A 22,637-nucleotide genomic window follows, 5' to 3' on the forward strand; every position below is an offset into this window, starting at 1 on the left:
TGTTTTTCATTAAATAAATCGCAAACTTCCTGCTGCGTTCTAGTCTTATCCCCGCATCCGATAAGAATTAAAATTTCAATTCTTTGTGTGACAGTTAAATGTGCCATAATACTTTAAATTCAACAATAATTTTTATATCGCTTACAATACTTAGAAAGTCGGTATGACAGTGACACTTTGTAAAGATTTACACCTATGTGATTCATAAAAAACTTCAAGCATTTCGAAAAACTAAATTTGATAACGTTTTTGCTTTAATTGATTTGGGTTTTCTAACATTCAATCGTCATTTACTCGAAAAATTTCCTATGTAAGATGGCAACATTTTAATACTGTCGGATCGACAATGAAACGATCTTTCAGAATCAAGAAAAAAAATAGGGGGTTGCTTTAAAAAAAAATGCCAATGTCGTCATTACTCAATAACAAATGACGGTTGAAAATCGCCTTTTATGCTAAAATATGTATTTTTAAAATTAAAAATCGACCTGTTCGAGGATTTTTCCCAAAAAAAAATTGTTTCGAATTTACTGAATTTATTCCATACTTTAGGCGCGTACTGTATATACGTATGTAGGTATGTAATAATTTTGTGCACGGAAAAACCTTTTTAATGTTACTTATCCACTTCTTCCCTTGAAAGTAATTTGATTAAATTGGTTTCCTTTTATCCACGGAAAGAATTTTATTACGTTTCGCTTAAAATATATTTTCTGATATGGGTACCTACCTATCTTTAATCACCTTTTTTAGAAGCTTAAAATAAAATAATTGTTTTATATTCTATTCCAGGCAAGGTCAAGGCAGTAGATTAAATAAAGTAGCAGACCTGAATAGCAGCAACCCCGCGGAATTCGGTATCCAGAATGGGAACAACAACGCCGCCAAGCGGACTATTTCGGTAGGCAGGAACGCCTCGACGGGCCAGGAAAATAACAGGGCGCGAGCAACGATAAAGGTCGGGATTCCACAGCCGCAGGTGAGTAGACTGATTGGCAGGCGTCGTATTACGACGGCATATTTCATTGATTGATTTGAATATTCACTGGAACTGGGTTATTGGAACGTGATTGTTACTTTAGAAATGAGGTGTGCTTCTTTTTCTGGCCGTGAGAAATTACGATAAATCTCGATTTCGCATATTATGTCTACAGAATTTTTTTATAAACGTGAAATACTTTGAAAGAAATTTCGTCTTCTTTCCTTAAATACATCGTGTGTGTTTCGTCTATTAGAATTATTTTTCTAGAAACTGTGTAAATAAATGCACATCGATAAACATAAATAATTTTAAGTTACCATTTGATATAATATTTACTTTGGCGCTTCATTGCGATTAAATCCGGTGTATCGAAGATATATGTACATTTATGCGACTAGCCTCTGCTAATGGCCAGCTTGGCAACAAAATAATACATGATAGAATGTATTTATAGTGAACGTTCTATCATTGTTTCAGTAAATATGTCATCGTTTTCCCATTATGGATGAGTGTCGCAACGACCACTTAAAAAACCCTGGGTCAAAATTGTAGATAGGTATTTTAATTATCACTAAAACTTATTTTAGCTGTAGCTTTCGAATCATTTGTGAATTTTTGATACACACTATATACCTCTGAAAGCCAATAGATCCTTAATTTCCGAATTACAAAATTCTAGAACTGTATTGGGAAAATTCCTATTTTTTTTTGTCACATTTTGCTCAACTTTTAGTTTAAATAATTTAAATAAATTCTGATAACACATATCTTTTCAATATTATTTGAGTAAAAAAGTTAGAACCAATATTTTCTTGCTACAATTCAGTATTAACAGTAGTACAACTTCCAGGTGCAGTTTTACAGGCCATTGTTTTATAACAATGAAAAATATATTTAAAATAATACTCAAATATGTAACATGTAAAGAACATTGATAAAAAATATTTTTGTATTCGATAAAAGTCAACCTTAGTAAAACCAATACAGTAAACAGTAAATCTGCATAGCTTCTTGCAACAGTCGAAAGGTTCCACCTCGTTTTTGTGCATTCTTAAATTTAAAAAACCGTAACTCTTAAGTAAATTCCTTTTACAAACAGTGAAAGGTAAACGCAAAGTGACTATAAAAAAATTACGAGTAAATACTCTTTATTTAACAATATATTGTAGTAACCTGTTTTAAAGTTTAAATTTTGCTCGAATTTGTATACGTCATAGAAGAAGAAGAGGAGATCTTGGGATTAGGTGTTTTGGTATTCTTAGATTAATTTGAAGCGCTGTTATGTTTAAGTATTTTGTGTAATAAAGTCATTTTTAAGGAAAGAATATTGTGTGTAGTTCCTGAAATATCTGGAATAATAAATTTTTGGAGATTATAAAAATAAAAATATATTAAAACAACTGACAACAGTCAGGGAAATTAAGATATCGCAAGCATCTTCATTTGAAAAATCAAAAATCCAGCTCATAGATATACTACTTACTTCATAGAAGATTTAGTGGGTTTATATTTAAATTTGTATTATATTATATTGAGCATATTCATACAATATAAAGAAATATACTAGTACACTTAAACTGTTTTAACATTTGATATTACATCATCGAATAATATAACGATTTTCTATGAAACAGCATTCTTACATGATCATTATTTTAAATGATTGTGAGTGTTTACTGTTATTCTCTAAGTAGGTTTGATAGGGACTCTAGGTTTGATAAACAGATACATAGTAGTATTTATCAATTATTAATTTTAGCAGCAATAATTAATTATAGATATGTTGCTACCATTTATTTCAAAATATATATCTGTCTTAAAAGCTGATACGAAAATTGCAAATTTCTTTTAACTTTTAATAAAATTAAACAAGATTGAATGTATGCATAAATTTTAGATTTCTATCCATATGACCCTGATAATACTACTACTAATATAATAAATTGCATAAATGAATTAAGTTTTTTATCTATAACTAATTATGTTTTTCGAAAACGTCATTATTTAATAAAATGAAGTAACTTTATTTTAATGTAAGATTTTAAAATTTAATAAAAAATTAATTGAATGTCATATGGGAAATAAATACTTAATAGTATCTGGCCTAAGTTTATGCAAGTATGTTATTTGTTTATTTATTTGGGTATTTTACCACCTGCGAGAAAAAAAAAATATTTCAAAAACCCTTGCTCTAAAAGGATCAGTCAAGGACTATTTTTTATGACAATGAAAAAAGGAGAAAAATAAAAAATACATCAATCTATATTGCGTACTTTAATGAGTCGACGTTTCGAAAATCAATCTGTTTTCGTTATAAATCTGACAAAATAAGTCCGTAAAGCATTAGTAGTCTGAAATGTTATACTTGTATATGATAGTGATGTAGATGATGGTAATGTAGATAATGGTGATGTAGATGATGCTAATGTATAAATGGCGATGTAGATGATGGTTACCTTCTCCTTTATGATGATACAGGCATATATGCAACTTTTATCATGGATTTCCCGTTGTCGTTTGACATATTTTTTTTTACTTTTAATATTCTTAAAACTCTTTCAACAAAATTCCCAGGGTATTGACATTATTAAAAATTTCATCATTTGAAGAAGTCAATTTGTATGCGAAGAATTTGTAAAATTAAGGAAAAGTTTGACCTGATTACTGCGGAAACGAATTGGTGTTATTTGTTTAAGTCAAATAATAGTTAATGTGATAATTTTTACCAGATTTCGAAAGTGAATTTGCAAGTTTAAAAGTATGAATTTAGATGTTGAAGTTTTAAATGAAATTTCAAGAAATGAAAAGGTTTGTTACAAGAAGGTGTGTGAGACGTTTATGGATTGTCCCAAGAAAAGAAATCGTAAAAATGTAGAAGAAGAAGTCTTATGATTTATGTTGCTGCAACATTCGAAAAACTAGCCTCTTCGACCTTATGGAGTTTATACCATTGATTTATAAGCTCAAATCTATGGCGCCCGCAAAAAAAATATAGAGAATAAGTTGGAACCTCTGTGAATAACGCTCACGATAGTGTTTTTGCTAGAAAGAAAAAAACTTTAAAAAAACTGGTTGCAATAAGTTTTGTTATATTTTAGGTTTCTTAATCATGGGATCCGCAGATGCATGTCGTAGCTAGTAGTTTGTTCATATGTTATTTATATTTTATAAAAGGGGAAAGTGTTCAACCCAAGTTGTAAAAATAGATTATGTGAGAAAAGCCTCTTGTAAAATCCCGTCCTACCTCGGATTTAAAAATTCAGGCAAGTTCACAGGCCCTGCTTTCGTCGAAGCTTAGCGACTCTGCTAGCAGATGAGAGTTTCGATATTATACATTCAAAAGGGCAAAGGGGACGGGAATATTCCACCCTAGCAGAAGGCTTCCTGCAAGATTCCTTCTAAAACAAAGTTAATATATGAAAAAAAAAGAATGTTACAAAGAAAATGCAGGCTAGGCCAATTTTGTTAGTAGCACAACAAAAAGTGTGACAATTCCCCGCTTTCGGACACATCTTTCCTTCAAATATGGACACATAATTGTACATTTAACATAAATATTAACAATAATCATTTCTTTCGCGGTTTACTGCTCTTTGAAATTGTATCTAAGATTTGTTAGAAAGTTTATAAAAAAACATTAAATTGAAAAAAATGAAATTGTATCATGGCGTCGGTCGTAAAAAAACTGTACATTAGATGACCGAAAAGCAACATTTTGCAGGTCTCTCCACACTTCTTGAATTTACTCTATCTTCAAAACATCACTTTCATGTTTTTTAACGTAAATTACAGGAATCATTGTTTAGCAGCTTGTATAAAAGCTCTTGAAAAAACAGTAAATTAAATATTTTGGGATTTCGATTAGATTATATTTATTATTACGCAATCTCCTTCTTTTCCAATACACTTAAAGAACACTTTTTTTTATTAAATCAGAAAGTAATGTTTTTAGTTGTACAGAAATTCATTACTTTAAATTCATCATCATCTAAATATTTGTCCCAAAACTAATTCAGAGAATTCATATTGTTGATTGTAACAGTTCCAAATGTTATTTTAGGTGATCAGACTGTTCATAACATCTTTCTTTTTTCTTATAATGAACCAGAGTAGATCTATTCGCCTATTATATCAGAAAGAGATGAACAGTACTTTTTCAGTGTCAAAGTTTTACGCTGTTACCGATTTAAATATCTTTTTCTTTAATATCTTCTTTTTCTTAAAAAACCAAACAGAGAATGTAAATGGTTTTTGTTTGGGCAAATGATTTGTCTTCTGGTGTGTTGATTTACTCGCTAGATTCATTGCAAAGAACGACATCCATGTCAGATCCATTGGCCGGTGATAAACTATACAGTCCGTACGATATTTTTTGAGATGGAATTCCTAGAAGGCCCCTGCGTCGTTTTCTTGGAATTAACTGCATTCTTGGAATTCTATCTCAACAAATATCGTACGGATTGTATACAGGGTAGTCCCTAGCTAATGGGCCAAAATTCATGGGTAGATTCCCTAAGCAAAAATATTGCGATTTAACCGAACTTCCCTTAGTCCAAAAGTTGATAGTTTAGAAGATACAGGGTGTTAAATGTAAAATATTATTTAAGTTTTTTCATTTATTTCTTAATAAATGCAAATATCCACTAAACTATCTTAGACTTAGACCTTAGACTTAGACTAACTATATATTTGATACCAAAGATGAGATACCAAGTATAAAAAAGTTATGTCGTTTTGAACACATTCAATCTACTGCGACTAGCTCCCTCTATGAACTTTAACTAAAATGTGAACAGATTTCAATTCCTCTACTTAAAGAACTCCAAACCCCAAAATTTTGTGAGGATATCTGCATTTGTTAAGGAATAAATGAAACAAAAACTAAAATAATATTTTATATTTAACACCCTGTATCTCTTTAACTATCAACTTTTGGACTAAGGTAAGTTCGGCTATACCCTGTATACTTTCGTTTTATCCACATTACGTACCCATATAACACCGGTTAATTATTTATTTAGAGTACCATGATTTTCCGAGTATGCCGTAGCCTGTGTACATCTTTAGCATTGGTAAGAATCTTTGACCCGTCCTTACTGTTCTCGGGTTAGACGCTGTGTATGAGAATTCCTAAGCCCGCTCTGATTTGATTTCGGTTCTTATTGTTGGTTCTAAGGCTAATTGAACGGAACCGTCTCTCAGATAGTGATTTCCAAAGTGCATTGCAAATATACAACTAGCGGTGACCAAGTACATAGGTCACGGCATGACAATCCGAAAAACTATGGCACTTTTAATAAATCTTTAAAACCACGTGTTGATTATTACATTCCTCCATTAAAAGAAATGTTATTGTCATGCTAATGTTAAATGTTCGCTCCCTGCTAAAATAATATAGCTTGCACTCACATTACTTTTCTTGTACTACAGGTTGGAAGATTTACTCTACAATCCACAAATTTACCTCGTCCAGAGCCAATCCGTGTGATAGAAACAAAAACAGCCAAAACTCTCGCCAACAACAATAGACGCGTAGCGGGAATGTACCAGCAACACGTCGAGGATTCTTCATCAAAGGACGGGTCCCTCACTGAAGATTCGGGAGTTGGAAGTCATATCAGTGGTAAGTCAAAAGATCCGTTGAGTTGTTTAGATAAAAAAAGATCTACTTTTTATTTAAGGTTACATGGGAGACACTGATAGTGTGCCCCAGGTGGAGCGTTTGGAGTCTTCTCCAACGTTCGGAGCGCGACGGAGGAGCATCCAGCAGAAGCCTAGGAATTTGGAAATGGTGGTCACCAGCAACAATACTTTCGACGTTAAAGATCTGGAGGATTCAAACGGTTCGTGTGATAGCATTCCGCCACCCCCATTACCACAACTGCCTAGTGCTTTCAATTCTTCAGATAATAAGAAAAGGTAAGCGAGTAATAAATTTAAGGGAACGGTATTATCAAGTGTGCTTTTATAGAATGCTACGTGTGAGAAAAAATATACCATGTTCTATAAAATACTTTAGATGTTTAGATGTTTAGTTATAATAATGAAACAGTCTGATTCTGTCAAAATGTCTTAAAAATATTGGGTATATGTACCTATATAACTTGTAATCTAAAATACAGGGCCTTTATAAATGTTTACAAGCCACGTGACCGCCGAGCTTAGGCAACCCAACATACATGATTGGTACTGGTAACGAAAAATCCCTAAATATTTGCGTTACCAGCATTAATGATTCGTTTACGATGAACAAGGACAAACCATTGCGGCTACACTCGAGATAATGCGGTCGTTGATTGGGCGAATAGAATCTCGTGAAAAATTGCGCCAATCGCCAGCCGGTGAAGCAGAATGTTATATTTTAATGTAATCTTGATCTTATTGTTTTAATTTTACCTAAATTTAATTGCCAATGTGAAGAAAATAAAATAATTATTCCAAACAAAATTACTGGTCACGTGGATTGTAAACATTTATGAAGTTTCTGTATTTACCGTAGTCGCATTATGGAATATGAATCATTTTTAAGCAAGTTCTTTAATTTTTGGTTCTCGCCTATTAATAATTTGAATAAACATATCGATTTGAAAAAACAATTAAAATGGTGCAGCTTCTTAAATGTGGAATAGCATTTAATTTTAACATTATATTGCAGACTAATATTCCCCAGGATGTTACAATATTCCACCGACAAAATTGTACAGGCGATTCTGTGACAAAAACAAAAAAAAGTTTGTGTCTGTCTCGCTTGTCGGTTAGGTCATCAGACTTAGAGCATATTATTATAGCTTTATTTAAAGCTAGCCACGCTAGTTTTCAGGTTTCGAAACTTTATTTTTGTTTCTTCATCAGGATTTAGGTGACACAGGCCTATAATTCAGGTGTTAATTGACGAATCCTTTTCAAATTTTAACCACTTAAGGAGACCAATGGAGTGCACATTTGAGGGTCACTAAACTTACATATATCCATAGGCGTGCGTTAGGGGAAATTAAAAGGGGATCGATTTTTCGGTGTTTTTTATTAGCGAATAAAATACGGAAATGCTGATGCCTTAGTCTTAATCAGTATCATCGAAAATATACCCACGGCAAGTTTCATCCAAATCGAATACAGGGTTGTACAGAAAATTCATTTAATACAAATGTAAATAAGCTAATACAGACTGGATAAAAAAATAGGTATAACTCAGTTTATTTTCTTAACTTCAGTGTAGCCGCCATCTCTCCTTATACATTCTTCTATTACCTTTCTTATATGACGATTTACTTTTCGCAGTTGTTCACGTTGTTAGCACGCACCGCATAAAAAATGCTACCGAATTTTAAGTCACATTTTAGTGAATATTAACCAAACAGTTAAAAATATAAAGAAATTCAGATAAACAAAAAGTTAAAGGGTAAATGAGAAATAGTTATTTACACCATGAAGGAGATAAGTATTATTTACCAGTCGAGGACGATTTTGCGCCCGAGCGGAGCAAGGGCTGGCAGTAGAGTCCGAAACTGGTAAATTATACTTAACTGCTGCGTGGAGTCTTCGGGTTTTGATGGTACATCTTCGGGTTCCGGGTTAACATGTAATTTTTCCGGGTTTTCTTTGTCGCAGAAAACAGACATCGATTTCTTACTTAACCTTTTTTTAGTCATCAATTATACAAACGGGTCATGTCTCCGGGTCTGTCATGAAATAGATCTGGTAACCCTAGATGCATAACATTTTATCTGCTCCCACAATTCTTTATGGCTTATGAAATAAAGATTAGGTTTTATTTTTTGACCATTCTTAATCAATTCATTTTGACATTATTCGAAATCTTGCAAAGTCTCCTTGGTTGTTCGGATTTTGTCGTGTCTAAGGTGTTTATAAACAAAGCTACATAAATGTTCCAATTTTCCTGGTTTTGAATTATTATTTCTAAATGAGTGACTTTCAAATAGAAAGTGCAGCAAATGCTGCCTGCGGATTTTTATGGCCCCAAAAATAGAAAGTACGATATGTACGAGCACATAGAAATTTCAAAGAATGGTGCCAGAACAAAAATACTGGTGCTTCTGAAATGTCACTGCTAGCATATTTCATGGAGAAGTCAAGTCACCGGCGACTTTTTGGAGTGAATACTCAATGATTAAGTCAACTATTTTCATAGAGAACGATATACAGGGTGTGGCGTCTTTAATGCAGAAAATTAAAAACCTAGACTCTTGACAATAAATGAAGTAAAATAATATATGCTACCATAAGGTGATTATGAGATTTGAGTATCAAAAATATTTTCCAAAAAATTACAAGAAGTGACAAAATGTTAATGCCGGTCCTATTTAACATCGCGCAAAAAAACATTGACCTAGTCCGCACTCCGCACGACAGTCACGACACCTGTGGAGTGTCAGTCAGTGTCAGGACTTGCGGGCGAATTGCTGCTAAGTTGTGTCAAAAAGATCGCGCTTCTGCTGTTTATTAAAGACGTTTCTTATTTTTTATTTTTTAAGTTATTGTTTTAACTAAATTGCCAATGGATAACGAGGACAACAATAATACGTTTACTACTATCGAACGTCCTGACATGGTGATAGTTATAATAGCGGTAAGTTTGCATCTTTTTTGTTTGTCGTGATCCAACCTATCACTTGCTAAAATAATAGTAGTCTTTTCTGTAACAACATGCACTTTGTTTTTACAAACCTCTTGTCTGTACATTATCATTTACAGTGAAATAACTAATTGAATGTTTATTTTTCCTTTTAATTAAAATGAGAGGATTGGAAACTGGCCAAAATTATTTATTATTGCATTAAAACATTTTATCTCTTTTGTGTGTATTTCATACATTTTAATTTGGCAACACTGGTTTGCGCAAAGGCTCGACTCTCTGTTAAGTTCGGTTCGGCAAGCGTACGCTGATGTTAATCGAATGGCATGACATTTTTTTGAACAGGACCGTACTAAGATTTATTTCTTCTCTACAAAATTGAAGTTCAATTCTCTTTACAAAACGTGGATATATTAATTTCTTATAACGAGCGTTCAAATAAAAACGTGGTCGAAGTTGGCTCTGACACATTGGACGTAGGGAGTAGCTTATAGCGACCAACTTAATCTCATTTCTCAACGAGCTGTATAGCAGCTGTCAGTTTCGATAACGTTAATGACTATATAACTTTATTTTAAAGAATAATCGTGATAACAATAACAAACAATTAAAGGAGCTGCGGAAAGTGTCCCCCTCCCTGTTATAACAATAAATTAAAGCAGCTGCTGAAAGTGCCCCCCTCCTTGTTCCAAGCACTTTTCACACCTGTTCCTCAAAGAATTAAAGACATTTTCTAAGATGCTCGGGGTATTGTTAATTTCACGAATCTTTTCTATAAGTCGAGCCTGCAGATGGTTTAAATCAGGAATAGGCGTTCAAAAATAGTGTTTTTAAGGTAAGGCCACAAAAATAAATCACACGGCGTAATATCACATGACCTCGGTGGAAATTCATGTTCAGCATTGAGACTTATTAGTCGATTTTGGAAAACTTCCCTCAACATATTCATCGTCTCGCCTGCTGTATGTGCCCTTACGCCATCTTGTTGAAAGTAAAAGTTTGTAATTTCGTTTTCTTCCAGCTGGTTAACAAAAGGAGCGATAATTTCTTCTCTATACCTTTGCGCAGTAAGAGTACCATTAAAAAAAATAGGTCCATAAATCCTCCTTCGATTGAGAGCACACCAAACTCCAATTTTTTGAGCGTGTAGAGGGCCCTCGACAAAAAAGTTATCTGGTTTTTCAGAAGACCACATTCTCATATTCTGTGAGTTTACGTAACCACTTAAATGAAACCAGGCTTCATCAGAAAGAAAAGGTGATATTATGAAGTTCACCGTAGTTGTTTAAAAACCATTCACAAAATACAGCCCGTCGCGGAAAATCAACTTCATGAAGTTCTTGCTGACAAGTTAAACGATAGGAGAACAAACGCAAATCTTTTTTTAACACTGTGTGGCAGGTACCCACTGATACTCCCACCAGTTGTGATAAAACACGTACAGAAGTTCTTGGAGCATTTTCCATTATTTGTTGGACATTTTCTTTTAATTCTTCAGTCCGATTTTTAGGTCGGCCGCTTCCTTCTTTTCTTGTTACACTGCCCGTTTTACGAAAAACATTAACACAAAACTGAACTGCACTTTGAAAAATTTTATACTCAACAACGCCGGGAAATTGATTTTGAAATTCTATGAAACATTCCTCAATAGAATACTTCCATATTCCATCAATCTTGCGTCCATTTCTAAAGTAGGACTCTATGATAAACACTTTTTGTTCTTGAGAAAACACCATTTTAAACGCTTTTTAAAACGAAAATATTCAAATTGATAGCGGCGATATAGCGCTTTGACAGATGACGTTTAAGTTCATTTGCTATACGCTACGCCCTACGTCCAAATTTTCAGAACCAACTTGACCACGTTTTTATTTGAACGCTCGTTTTAAGGCTTTTTTATTGCATATATTCCCAGGAATCTGCCTTTTATTTTTTCTGCACTAAAGACGCCACACCCTGTGTAGAACTTAGAACAAGTCAATGATTTTCTCGTTCAGGCACCCGATAACACATATTTGTGGTGTAATGAACAATTCTAGATTCTAAAAATGGTATATCACGTACCTTCACAATTACTTCTCGTCCGGATTATGTTTCTCACCTAGAAATTCTCAAGAAATATATCAAGATTAGATTTGGAAATTAAAACTGAAATTTCACGCTTTTTTATGCGCTATCAAGCAGGTAGATGTTACAACCAACCAGTCGGCAAGAATACCCTTTCTATGATTCCCAATAAGATTGCACAGTTTTTTAAACTAGAACATCCTGAAACATATACAGATCATTCATTCCGAAGGACATCGGCAACGTTACTGGCTAATACAGGAGTTGATGTATTAGCAATCAAGAGACATGGTGGGTGGAAATCAGCCGCAAATGCAGAAAGTTATGTTGCTGACAGTTTAAGTAACATAAATGAAATGGCCAACAGGATTCTTTACAATGACAGTTCAACTCCAGGTACTATAAGTACGTCGCATCATGCTGTTTTAATGGATCCGTCAGATAATATTGAGCCTCCGGTGACTGAAATGGAGTGGTCAAATCATTTTGAAAAAAATGTGGCAATTAGTAAACGCGAAGGGAATAATTATCCAGATTTTATAAATGTTACTAAATGTAATAACTGTACAATTACTATAAATATTCATTCATAATAATTAATAAAATGTAATGTTCAACAAATATTTCTATTTATTTGTTCATAAAATATGCATTCATAACTCGAAATCGCTTTTTTCCCTAGCGAGGTAAGTTATCTTACTAACTTCCCGTTCTCCATAGCAACTGCCACTTTTACGGTAAAATCCACATACCTTCCTAAAAAACAATGTATTAATAATCTATTTACTATAGTGGGAGCAGATAAAGGTATTTTTTTAGTAACAACAAAAAAACTTACAGGAACTGTAGGGTTTGTTGTTTCATGAAACATATCACCCATTATTAGTCCTCAAATACAGTTGAATGTACCGAATTTGAGTGAGTTATCATCCTCTATCTCAAAAACGTACAAATTTCGAAACCAGATTTATATTAATTTTTCATTATATGACAGGGAGAGAATCACTACTATAATTTTATCGGTGTAAATTGCAATGGAAAGTTATGTTTTCAAGTGTTTGAGTTATTATAGTGTATTATGTAGAGTTGACTTATCCCATAGCAAAGCTGTAATGCTCTAGTTGGACTAATAAATATATCTATCTATCTATCTATCTATATAATTTTTGTCAAATATACAAAGCAAATTTATAGGTATCTGATTTTAACATACAACTATCACAGTAGTTTAATATTTTTTCTGGTATTTCATAATAGTCCCACATTGGCTGAAGGTAAAACTGTAGTATATAAGGAAATTAATTGAATACTTTTAAACAGTGAAACTGAAGTGAACTCGAACTATCAATAAATATGAATGAAATATATCTACAAAGTATGTCATATCATGTCAATCCAAAGGGTATCACTTTGTATCTACTGTTTACTAGATATTAAGGTGTAGTTCAATGCTGGACGTTGTTTCCCTACAATATCATTAGTTAATAACTCGAACTAATTTCTACGATATTGTCACAAAATAAAAGGATATTCCATCCCTTTTTAATGAAATATACTTTGAATTGAAAATAAATATAATCGGCGTATACAAGCAAAGTGTATTTATCCAAAATGTAGTAAATCATTTAAACTTCGAGTTAGCTGTTTGATGAATAAGTAGGTACAGTAGTCAAATTGGGATGCTTCGAAGTGCTTCAAAAAAGTAGAAAATAAATAAATAGTAACAGAATTGTAAAAAATAACAATATGTACATAGTGGACCAATTTCCACATTTGCATAGGTTTTTTGTACTTTTCGAGATGGACAAAAAATACGTAAAATATCTCGGATTTGGTTTTATCTTATTGTATCATGAAGCAGGTCAATTACAAAAATATTGTGTCCATAACTTCAAAAAAAATCTGCTGAAGTGTCAATTATCATCATCATTTAATAAAAATACGAAAATAGTTGCTATGTTCCATTTAAAAAAATGTAATTATAGATTATAAAACTCTTCAAAAAACGGCCAAAAATGTCAAATTATATGGAATATACTTCTGTATTCTAGTTTCCTTAATTTTAAGTTATTGTCAAAAAATAATCAATTATTCCAAATAACTAATTTCACGTATTAAATAAAATTTATGTTCAGTCAAAACTTCATTAGAATCAAATAAAATAGTTTTTTTAATCTTATTTATAATATTTATATATTTTACTTTTCACTATTTGTCTTAATGAAGAACTATAAGCCATCTCATGGTTATATGTAAAAATAGCAGTAAAAGTAAATAGGAACTTATAGTGGTACTAAAATAAACTGTTATGTCTATAAACTTCTAAATTGAATGGGAAATATACTTTTAAGTGCCTATATTTATAAATCGAATTTTAATGAGCTTTTATTTCGGTACCAGAAGAGCAGTGTGTTTAGTTAATATTCTATATTTAAATTTCTCAGGCACTTCCACTATCATGTGTGTTTTATTTACGGAGTGATAATTGCTACATTTATTTTATTTGAAATACGTCATCGATTGAGTTCCTTGACTTTTTATTCAAATCTAGAGAAATATAAACTGCCTTGGATGAGGTACCAATTTATTATTTTTTTTTAATCTGACATACATTATGTTAACTTAAACCAGTCGGTTTTGATTATACAGGGTGTAAATGGAGAGTCATTGTTTAATATATGTGGACATTTCGACAATTTTGTCGATTATCGAAGGCATCATCAAAATGAAAATGAGCCGCTCTCTGATGATTTTGTTCGAAAAATAAGTATCCACTTCCATAATCCATTCAACAAATTATCTTCGCTCTGCGTGGTCAGCAGGCTTCAGTTCTTGAGTCAATTAAACTTTTTAAGTTGTAGAGAGCTTGAAATGTCCAATTCTTGACCACTGTGTCGAATTGATGTTCTGGACTCTCAGCAACACTCTCACGTACTGATTCAATGTTTTGTGTTGAATGACTTGTTCAAAGACGGCCAAAGTATTTAAGATAACTAATTGATCCAATCTCTCTGAATTTTTCAATTAATCTCTTCCCAGTTAAAGTGAATATCACTATTCCGAACATATTTTGTACGAAAATTGCGAACTGTAGCCGCCAAACCTTCATTACTATTAAAATATTGCTTAACAATGAAAACGCGCTGTTCTTTCGCGTGTTTTTTTTTCTCGTTGGCAACACTTTGTGGCACAAATGGCGCAAAATTCAAATCTTGCATGAATTTTGGGACACCTTGTATTATGTTTAATTTATAGATAGAAAGTAATTTTAATTATTGCTATTATTAATTCACAAATATGTAACTTCATATGAATACTTATAAGTGCTATGCCATTTTTTCAACGAATTTAATTTAATGGCGAATACTCATTAAAGTACCTACCTACACAGTATTACATTTTGACGTAAATTTTCTATCTTTTAAATGTGATACTAATACATGTTTTATGTAAAGCGTTCATTTTAAAATAAAATAATAATAACCAAATCTGTAGAATGCGCATATGTTTATGAAAAACCAAAAACGTAAGCTGGATAAAAAATATGACTATACAACCCCATTTTTTATTTTTAAATTTTATATCTTAAATGTTTGGCAGATACGTTTATCATTGAAACATTTTAAAATATGAATGCTTTAGCTAGTGTAAAAAAATACGAGGAAAATATTTAACAAATATATTTTTTTCAGCTCATATCAATCTTCTGGCCTAGTTCGTGAGCGCGCCGTAGAGTACCAACGCCACTTAGAGCGGGACAATCGGGGTCGAAAAATATCTGCCACATCGTCCGAGGGCTTCAGCGATGATTACGGAGAGGAAGAAAAGACTTACAAAGAACGGTTCAGGAGCGAAAAGACGTTTATCAAAGCCACACCACACAAAACATTCCTAAAATCCAGAACCAATGAAATCAAAGAAGATTCCAGCCCGCCTAGTTCAGATGAACATGAATGGGTACGTATTATTTTTGTTGCTATTCAAGTATTTACCTGTAACAAGAATGTTTACCTCATTTTTACATATGGGACATAAACACGGGAGGTTCCACGAGTAAGTAGGGACATACCTACTTCAGTTAAATCTACATTTAGTACCTACTTATAAAACCGTGCTAATAATTCTGCAGTTGCTATGTAAGAGTTCAGAATAATTACTCTTGTCAGATTTTGGAGTAAATCATTACAATATTCGCATTATTGTTTTTAACTTAGTTTGAAGTCTTATGCATGGAACTATATCGGGTTATATGGTTGTTGCAAATTTATAGAATTACTATATACAGTGCTTTCGAAAAGTAACGAATAAATTCATTATTTTTTAAATTGAGAATTTTCGAAAAAATCCCCTGGCGCGTCGATTTTGTTTTTAAAAAAGACACTTTTTGACATACGACCCATATTTGTGACGTCATCGTTGTTCGAGATATGACGTCTTGGCCATTTTTTTAAGTAACAACTCCCAATTTTGAGCATGCCATTTGAAAGAGCGTGTCATTCTACATACACAGATCATGAAAAATTATGGTATTACATAGCAAAAATTTCAAGAAAATAATGTTTGAAGATTTTAAAATTTTGATTATGTAAAAATCGACTAAATTAAATGTTCAAATTGTGCACAGTTGGCTGCCTGACAGTAGCCAAGACGATTAATAAATTCTTTTTGGACATTATCAATAACTTCAGGAGGTATACGATGTATCTCGTGACGAATTCTTGCTTTTAAATCTTCTAAATTAACCGATCTAGTAACGTATACTTTGCTTTTTAAATATCCCCACAAGAAATAATCTAGGGGTGTCAAATCAGGCGATCTGGCTGGCCACTCAATCGGCCCCCTTCTCCCTATCCAACGATTCGGGAACAGCTCATCCAAATAAGCACGGACAGGTGTTGCATAATGGGGAGGTGCACCATTTAGTCGATTTTTACATAATCATTATCATTTTCAGTATTGTGAAAATTAAATTTTAAAATCTTCAAACATTATTTTCTTGACATTTTTGTTATGTAACACCATAATTTTTCATGATCTATGTGGGTTGCTATTTAAAAAAATTGTCGATGACGTCATATCTCGAACAACGATGACGTCACAAATATGGGTCGTATGTCAAAAAGTGCTTTTTTTAAAAACGACGTGCCAGCGGATTTTTTCGAAAACTTGTCAATTTAAAAAATAATGAATTTATTCGTTACTTTTCGAAAGCACTGTATATTTTAAATGTTTTGATTATAAAAAATAATATGTTAGAGAATCAATATGGCCATAATGTGATATATTTTATATAATATAAAAAGGAGGCAATTGTCAAAAAAAAAAAAGAAAAAAAAACATTCTCAAACGGAGATTTTTTAAAACTATAAAAAAATTTGTTAACAGTACCGAAATCTATAATAAATAAGTGTGCTACTAATCATCACCCTCATTGTGAACTATCGTGTTACTGCACTACCTTTCTAGTGTCTCTTAAAGTGTGTGCATTTTGTTACACAACTCCTTTTATGGTTTGATCAAAAAGTAACGTAAAGGGAATTGTTAATTTTCTCAGAAAGTATTTATTTAGTAAACAATTTTTATCCCGTCCCCTTCAAAATAATCCCCCTGTGATATTATACTCCTTGCCAACGTAGTTTCCAGTTTGAGAACACTGGTGGAACGCCTCTTTAGGTATTGTCTTGAACACGGTTTGCGATTTTGCCTTCATCTGTAGTTGAAAAACGTTGTCCTTTGAGTATACTTTTGAGTTTGAGATATAGGAAAAAGTCACAGCCGTCATGTCCGGAGAATAGGATGGTTGCGGCATCACGACGGTGTTGTTTCGCCAGGAACTAATGGATAAGCAACGCGGTATGCGCTGGTGCGTTGTCGTTGTGCAAAATCCACGAGTTGTCTTCTTGTCGTTTTCTCCTGATTGCCTCACGCAAATTGCGCAAAACTTGTAGGTAGTACTCCTTGTTAGTTGTACGACCGGACAGTAAAAATTCGTGATGAACTATTCCATTGTAGTCGAAGAAAACGGTCAGAAGGACCTTCATATTTGACCAGGTCTCGACCTCATCTTCGATGTCTTCTTGACCTTCCTGAAAACATTTGCATCATTGATAAAATCGTGCTGTGACATAGTATCATCGCCAAAGGCCTTCTTTAACATTTTGAACGCTTGGATGCACTTAATTCCGTTTTTAACACAAAATGTCAGACAAACTCTGATCCGACATTTCGCCACAGAAAAAAATCGCCAAAAACAGTGAGGTAAATCTTACTCATTCGGTTGCTAAACACAAACTAAGCGTGGCAACTGCTTAAAAACTGACAGGTACGTCTCTGACAGTGCTACCAATACATAAAAAAGAATCACTTCAATAGACAAGATACTACACGTGAGATTTAAAATTCCCGTTACTTTTTTATCAAACCTCATGATTTAGGATAAGTTAAGGATAAATTTAAAAAAAAATAGGATACATGGATATTTATTTATTATAAAACACAAAAATCATGATAACAATAATAGAAACGTAACTAAACATGGACACTGCGAACTTAAAGTAAAATAATTCTTGTATTCATTAATTTAAACAGTATTCTAGTAAACATCTTATAGTTTGCATGTAATCACCGTTTGCGTAACATGCACTGTACGGTGCAGAGCTCACAGTTGGCTGTGCGTCGCTCACAAATCAAATCGATTGAAATTGTTTATATTAAGCCGGCATCACACGATTCGTCAAACATTGGATCCATTGTTGGAACTAATAGAATCAAAATCAGCACACCTAGCATTTGGCAAATGCTTCTGCCACATTGTGGGGTGAATATTGAACCCAAAGTTGGAAGCCCTCTACTAGTGAGCGGATTTGAATTTTTCATATAAAAAAAACAAATAATTCTGTGCCTTTATCTTAGTTTATTCAAATATTACTGGAAATACTAAGAGAAATAAATAAAACTTTGGCACCCTGTTTCATTAATAGTTTATTAGTAACAAATATAAGAAACACATTAAATACGCACGAATGGAAACTTTCTATACGATTGCAAAAAGTATAAATTGATTAATTTTTCTACTTTGTTATAGTAATTTTATAATAATAATAATAATAATAATAATAATAAAATATATAAATCTGTTACGACAAGAAAACAAACAACAATCACGTCACGGCAAGCATGTTAAACGCTCAACCGCTCGTATAGCCGTTCATCGAATGTTGCTTCCAACATTGTAAGCACCCTTCGACGTAGGTCAAAAATTCCGACACTGGCCGAACGTTCCGAGCGTCCAACGTTGGACACATGAAATTTCATGTCATACGGTCACACGATGCGGCAAATGTTACTGTGGTCCAACGTCCAACGTTGGAAGACGTCTGACAACCTGTGCGCTGACAAGAGGCTTATAATTACGAGGACTGTCGATCAACAACGGTGTACGTCGGCAGTGTCCGCAGCAATCTATTTGGACCTTATTTGGACACAGGAGTTTTGCTGAACTAATAAAATATAGAGGCTCTGTAACTACAATTTCATTTAACACAAAGATGTCCGAAGGTACCAAGTAATTTCATGGCTTATTTTATGCTTCCTCTGTACCTCAGTTTGGAAATATTTTATTTGTATTTTTATTTTACCGACAGGAAGGTAAAAACAGCATTTCTTCTGTCTTATCTTCTTTGTCCATTAAGATCAATGTTGATTTTTTTTTACAAATTGTCACAAGAACTCATTTCTTAACAAACCACTGTCTCGAAAACTGACGTGAGTCAAGCGCGACAGATTCTGTCGTACGACGTGTGTCACTTAATAAATTGTAGCTTAAGTCTCAACTCTGTATATCTTTACATTTAGACTTGAGACATTTGCTACCGGCCTCGACTCAAGTAGCACATTTAACCTAATTTGGCGAAGACTAGGCTTAAAGTATCATAATTACAACTATCACAATTTATTGTCTTTACTTTGAATAAATAAACAGATTTGTCTTATTTTCCATGATAAAAATAGGTCACACAAAAACAAGCAATTATATTTACTTATAAAATATTAAAAAAACCTTTTTTTACTTAGACGTATTCACAAAATATATCTGATGGAAATAATTTAGTATTCAGATTATTTTCCGTGACTATTTTTAAATTTGCCATGGCTATACTGACATAATTTTTAGTATTTAAACAATAAAATTAAACTTATTGCCCGACATTATCTATTTGCAAAATTTTTTAGTACTTTTTTAATTCATTAGATATTTGTGCCATACTAAAAATAAAATAATTTTGAATTAAAAACCCCGTTCTCCTAAAGGATCGGTCAAAGTTTGGTTTGTGGTTGGAGAAAATTAGATTTATAAAATAACCTCCCTGATTCTTTCGCCGCAAGGTAAATATTTATTTAAAATTTCTTTCTCGTTTCGGTAACGTGAAAAAACCCAATTAAATAGAAAAATAGAATAAGAAAATTGCATGTGCTTTATTGAAATGCGACTTTTATATCAAAGTTATTTTTGTTTTTATGCTTATTTTCTCTAATATTAAATACATGGAAACCTAAACAGTAGCAGTAAAAATGGCGTATATTTTTATAAGGTCCAAAATTATTCTTACATTGCATCAACATCAGATGACATTCTATTATTTTTTTGCTTTCTCTGCAATTTTAGTTAACGAACTTACATATCTTATAGTCATCAAAGGGACAGTGTTATTTATGTTCCTATTCTGCCGCAAATTGTAGACCCTTAAGGGAATTTATAGTTCACTATTTATACCACAACATATGTTTATATTTTCTGATTAAAATCGCAAGCTGGGAAGCTAGTTAATTTGAATTGCAACCATTTTCTTTGTTTTGGTGTTTGAAATAAATCATACAAATGAAATTCGTAAACTGACAGTTTTGTTTTTTTTATGATCCTTAAAACAAATTTTATTCTAATGGTATTACCATCATAGCAAATATTTTTCCATTGGGATTTTATAATGGTCACATAATATTTATTTTATTAATACAATAAGTACAACTATTGGTTGGTAATTGTGGGGTAAAGTCTTCAAACTGTAAATAAGTCTTAAGTCATCATCAGTAATAACCAGAAAATTAGAAACAACATTTATTCAGAAAAATATACTGATAATCTTTTGGGATTTCAGTAGCTCTATATTGGTATATTTCAAGAAAAAAGTTAATTGTGACTAGTTCTCAATTCAGCGTTAGTTGAAATTCGCGATACGTTCGAAATGACGGAAATTTCCGAAAAAAAAATTGAATCGTTGCCTTTCAAAAACGCTATATCTAAATATATGTGCTACTCTTGTATACTAAATAAGCTATGCAGTCTTTAGATGTTGAATTTGACGAAGACGGAATCAGACGCCATCAGATTCTCATTTGTTGGACTTTTCAAAGTAAAAATGGATGGGTTAGGAGTTTACCGATGGTATTAAGAAAATCTGTGTGGTGCAAAAACTTGGTTCAACAATGCATCAAAAAAAGCTTTTTTGTAAAGAGCATCTACAAGCTCATGGATAAGTAAACCGGGTGTGTTTATAAATAAAAAGAGCTATATAGAAAATGAAACAAAAGAATTTCTATAAGCTCTCGCGTAACAATCCTTATAAGTTTATTGTTATTTAATGAATTCCCTCTTATTTTACATCTCGTTCTACTGTACTTTTTAATATTTAATATGAATGAAATATACGAACAGTGATCAAACAAGAGCGTGGCTAAGCAAGTGTATTTCATTGCAGGTCCATGGAGGCGAAGCCATGGCAGACGAGATAAGCTTTTCTCTCAGTTCCAGCGACGAGAGCAAGGATAAGAACCAAGAAGAATCCGTTCCGATTTCGGCCGCAGTGATAGGATCCGCGTTGCAGAGTTTGATGACTGGTTCGCTGTCGAAGTCCTTTACCACTACCGCATCTAATGAAGTAAAAAGTGTACTATTAACTATCGAGGATCCGAAATTTGCGGCGGTGGCAGCAGCGAGCAATACAAGTAAGTCATACTTCAGATCTGTAGATTATCTTCTGTGCGCACTAATTATCATCACTTTTTAACAAAAATCTTACTGGAAAATTATATATTCAAAAAAATATTTTGTTGTTATAAGTTGGTAGATATTTAACCAACCTCATTATGTTGGACAACATTTCTATTCGTAACTTTCAAACAGATGAAGCGATTGAGATGAATCAATTGAAAATCAACAGAGGGTCACATCCCCGCGATACGACCCAACTTAACCCTTTGTAAGCGTGAAAACGCTCCGCAAAGGTCTATCGAAATTAGTCCTTTAATCAATTTGGTAACCTGTATCCAGTTAAATAATTTCAGAGCTGAATATTAAGTCCTCTAGCTAGTATTTATATTTGCTGTGTGCACTATTCCATGGCTTGTAATTAAGGTTCGAATGTGATACTCTCTATCGTTGTCCCATATCTGTGTTCTGCAACTGCTGATTTTTCTAAGTTGATTTTCTTAACCTCACTTTTACAGCTTTAACCTCGTACTAGTGTGATTTCCCGTTTGTCTAGTATATACTTTTCTGTATGTACACGGAATATTGTTTACATCGAGGGCTTGAAGTAGATTGTTCCTTGCAACTCGTCTTGAGAATTACTGTCCCTATCTTTCTTGATGTGTTGTAAATGATCTCTTAATATACATACCTCTTGTTTTGTCAGTACATTATTCTACTCGTGTATAGGGCAGATAGAGCTGTGATGGATCTTTTGGTATTCCCGTTCATGTATAAAAACAGATCGTTGACGCTTTCTCGTCTAAATGTTTTGCTCATGAACACGTGGCATGTGCCACGTGTTCGTTGTGTTGACAATACCTTGTTTCTGGGCTGGGTAGTGATTAGACCCAACGTTCTTATATCCATGTTGGCTTTCTGAAAACATCTGGTAACGGCTGGGTACCATTTTCTTCAATCTTCGTGGTGAAGTTATTGTGCGAATGTATTCCATTGATGTGATTCAGAAA

At 32.9% G+C, this 22,637-nt stretch overlaps 1 protein-coding gene across 7 annotated transcripts in view; it reads left to right on the top strand.

The window, feature by feature from the left end:
- LOC108917117 overlaps positions 1 to 22,637 on the top strand; it is a 171,499-nt gene that overhangs the window by 86,797 nt on the left and 62,065 nt on the right. For all 7 annotated transcript variants that reach the window (XM_018723568.1, XM_018723570.1, XM_018723571.1 and 4 more), the window contains 5 exons: positions 793 to 979; positions 6,413 to 6,605; positions 6,664 to 6,901; positions 15,335 to 15,599; positions 21,398 to 21,644. In XM_018723568.1, the coding sequence (XP_018579084.1) occupies positions 793 to 979; positions 6,413 to 6,605; positions 6,664 to 6,901; positions 15,335 to 15,599; positions 21,398 to 21,644 (1,130 nt within the window). The remainder of the gene's footprint in view (positions 1 to 792; positions 980 to 6,412; positions 6,606 to 6,663; positions 6,902 to 15,334; positions 15,600 to 21,397; positions 21,645 to 22,637) is intronic.

This window comes from Anoplophora glabripennis, unplaced genomic scaffold, assembly GCF_000390285.2.
Source record: "Anoplophora glabripennis isolate ALB-LARVAE unplaced genomic scaffold, Agla_2.0 scaffold45, whole genome shotgun sequence".
NCBI lineage: Eukaryota > Metazoa > Arthropoda > Insecta > Coleoptera > Cerambycidae > Anoplophora > Anoplophora glabripennis.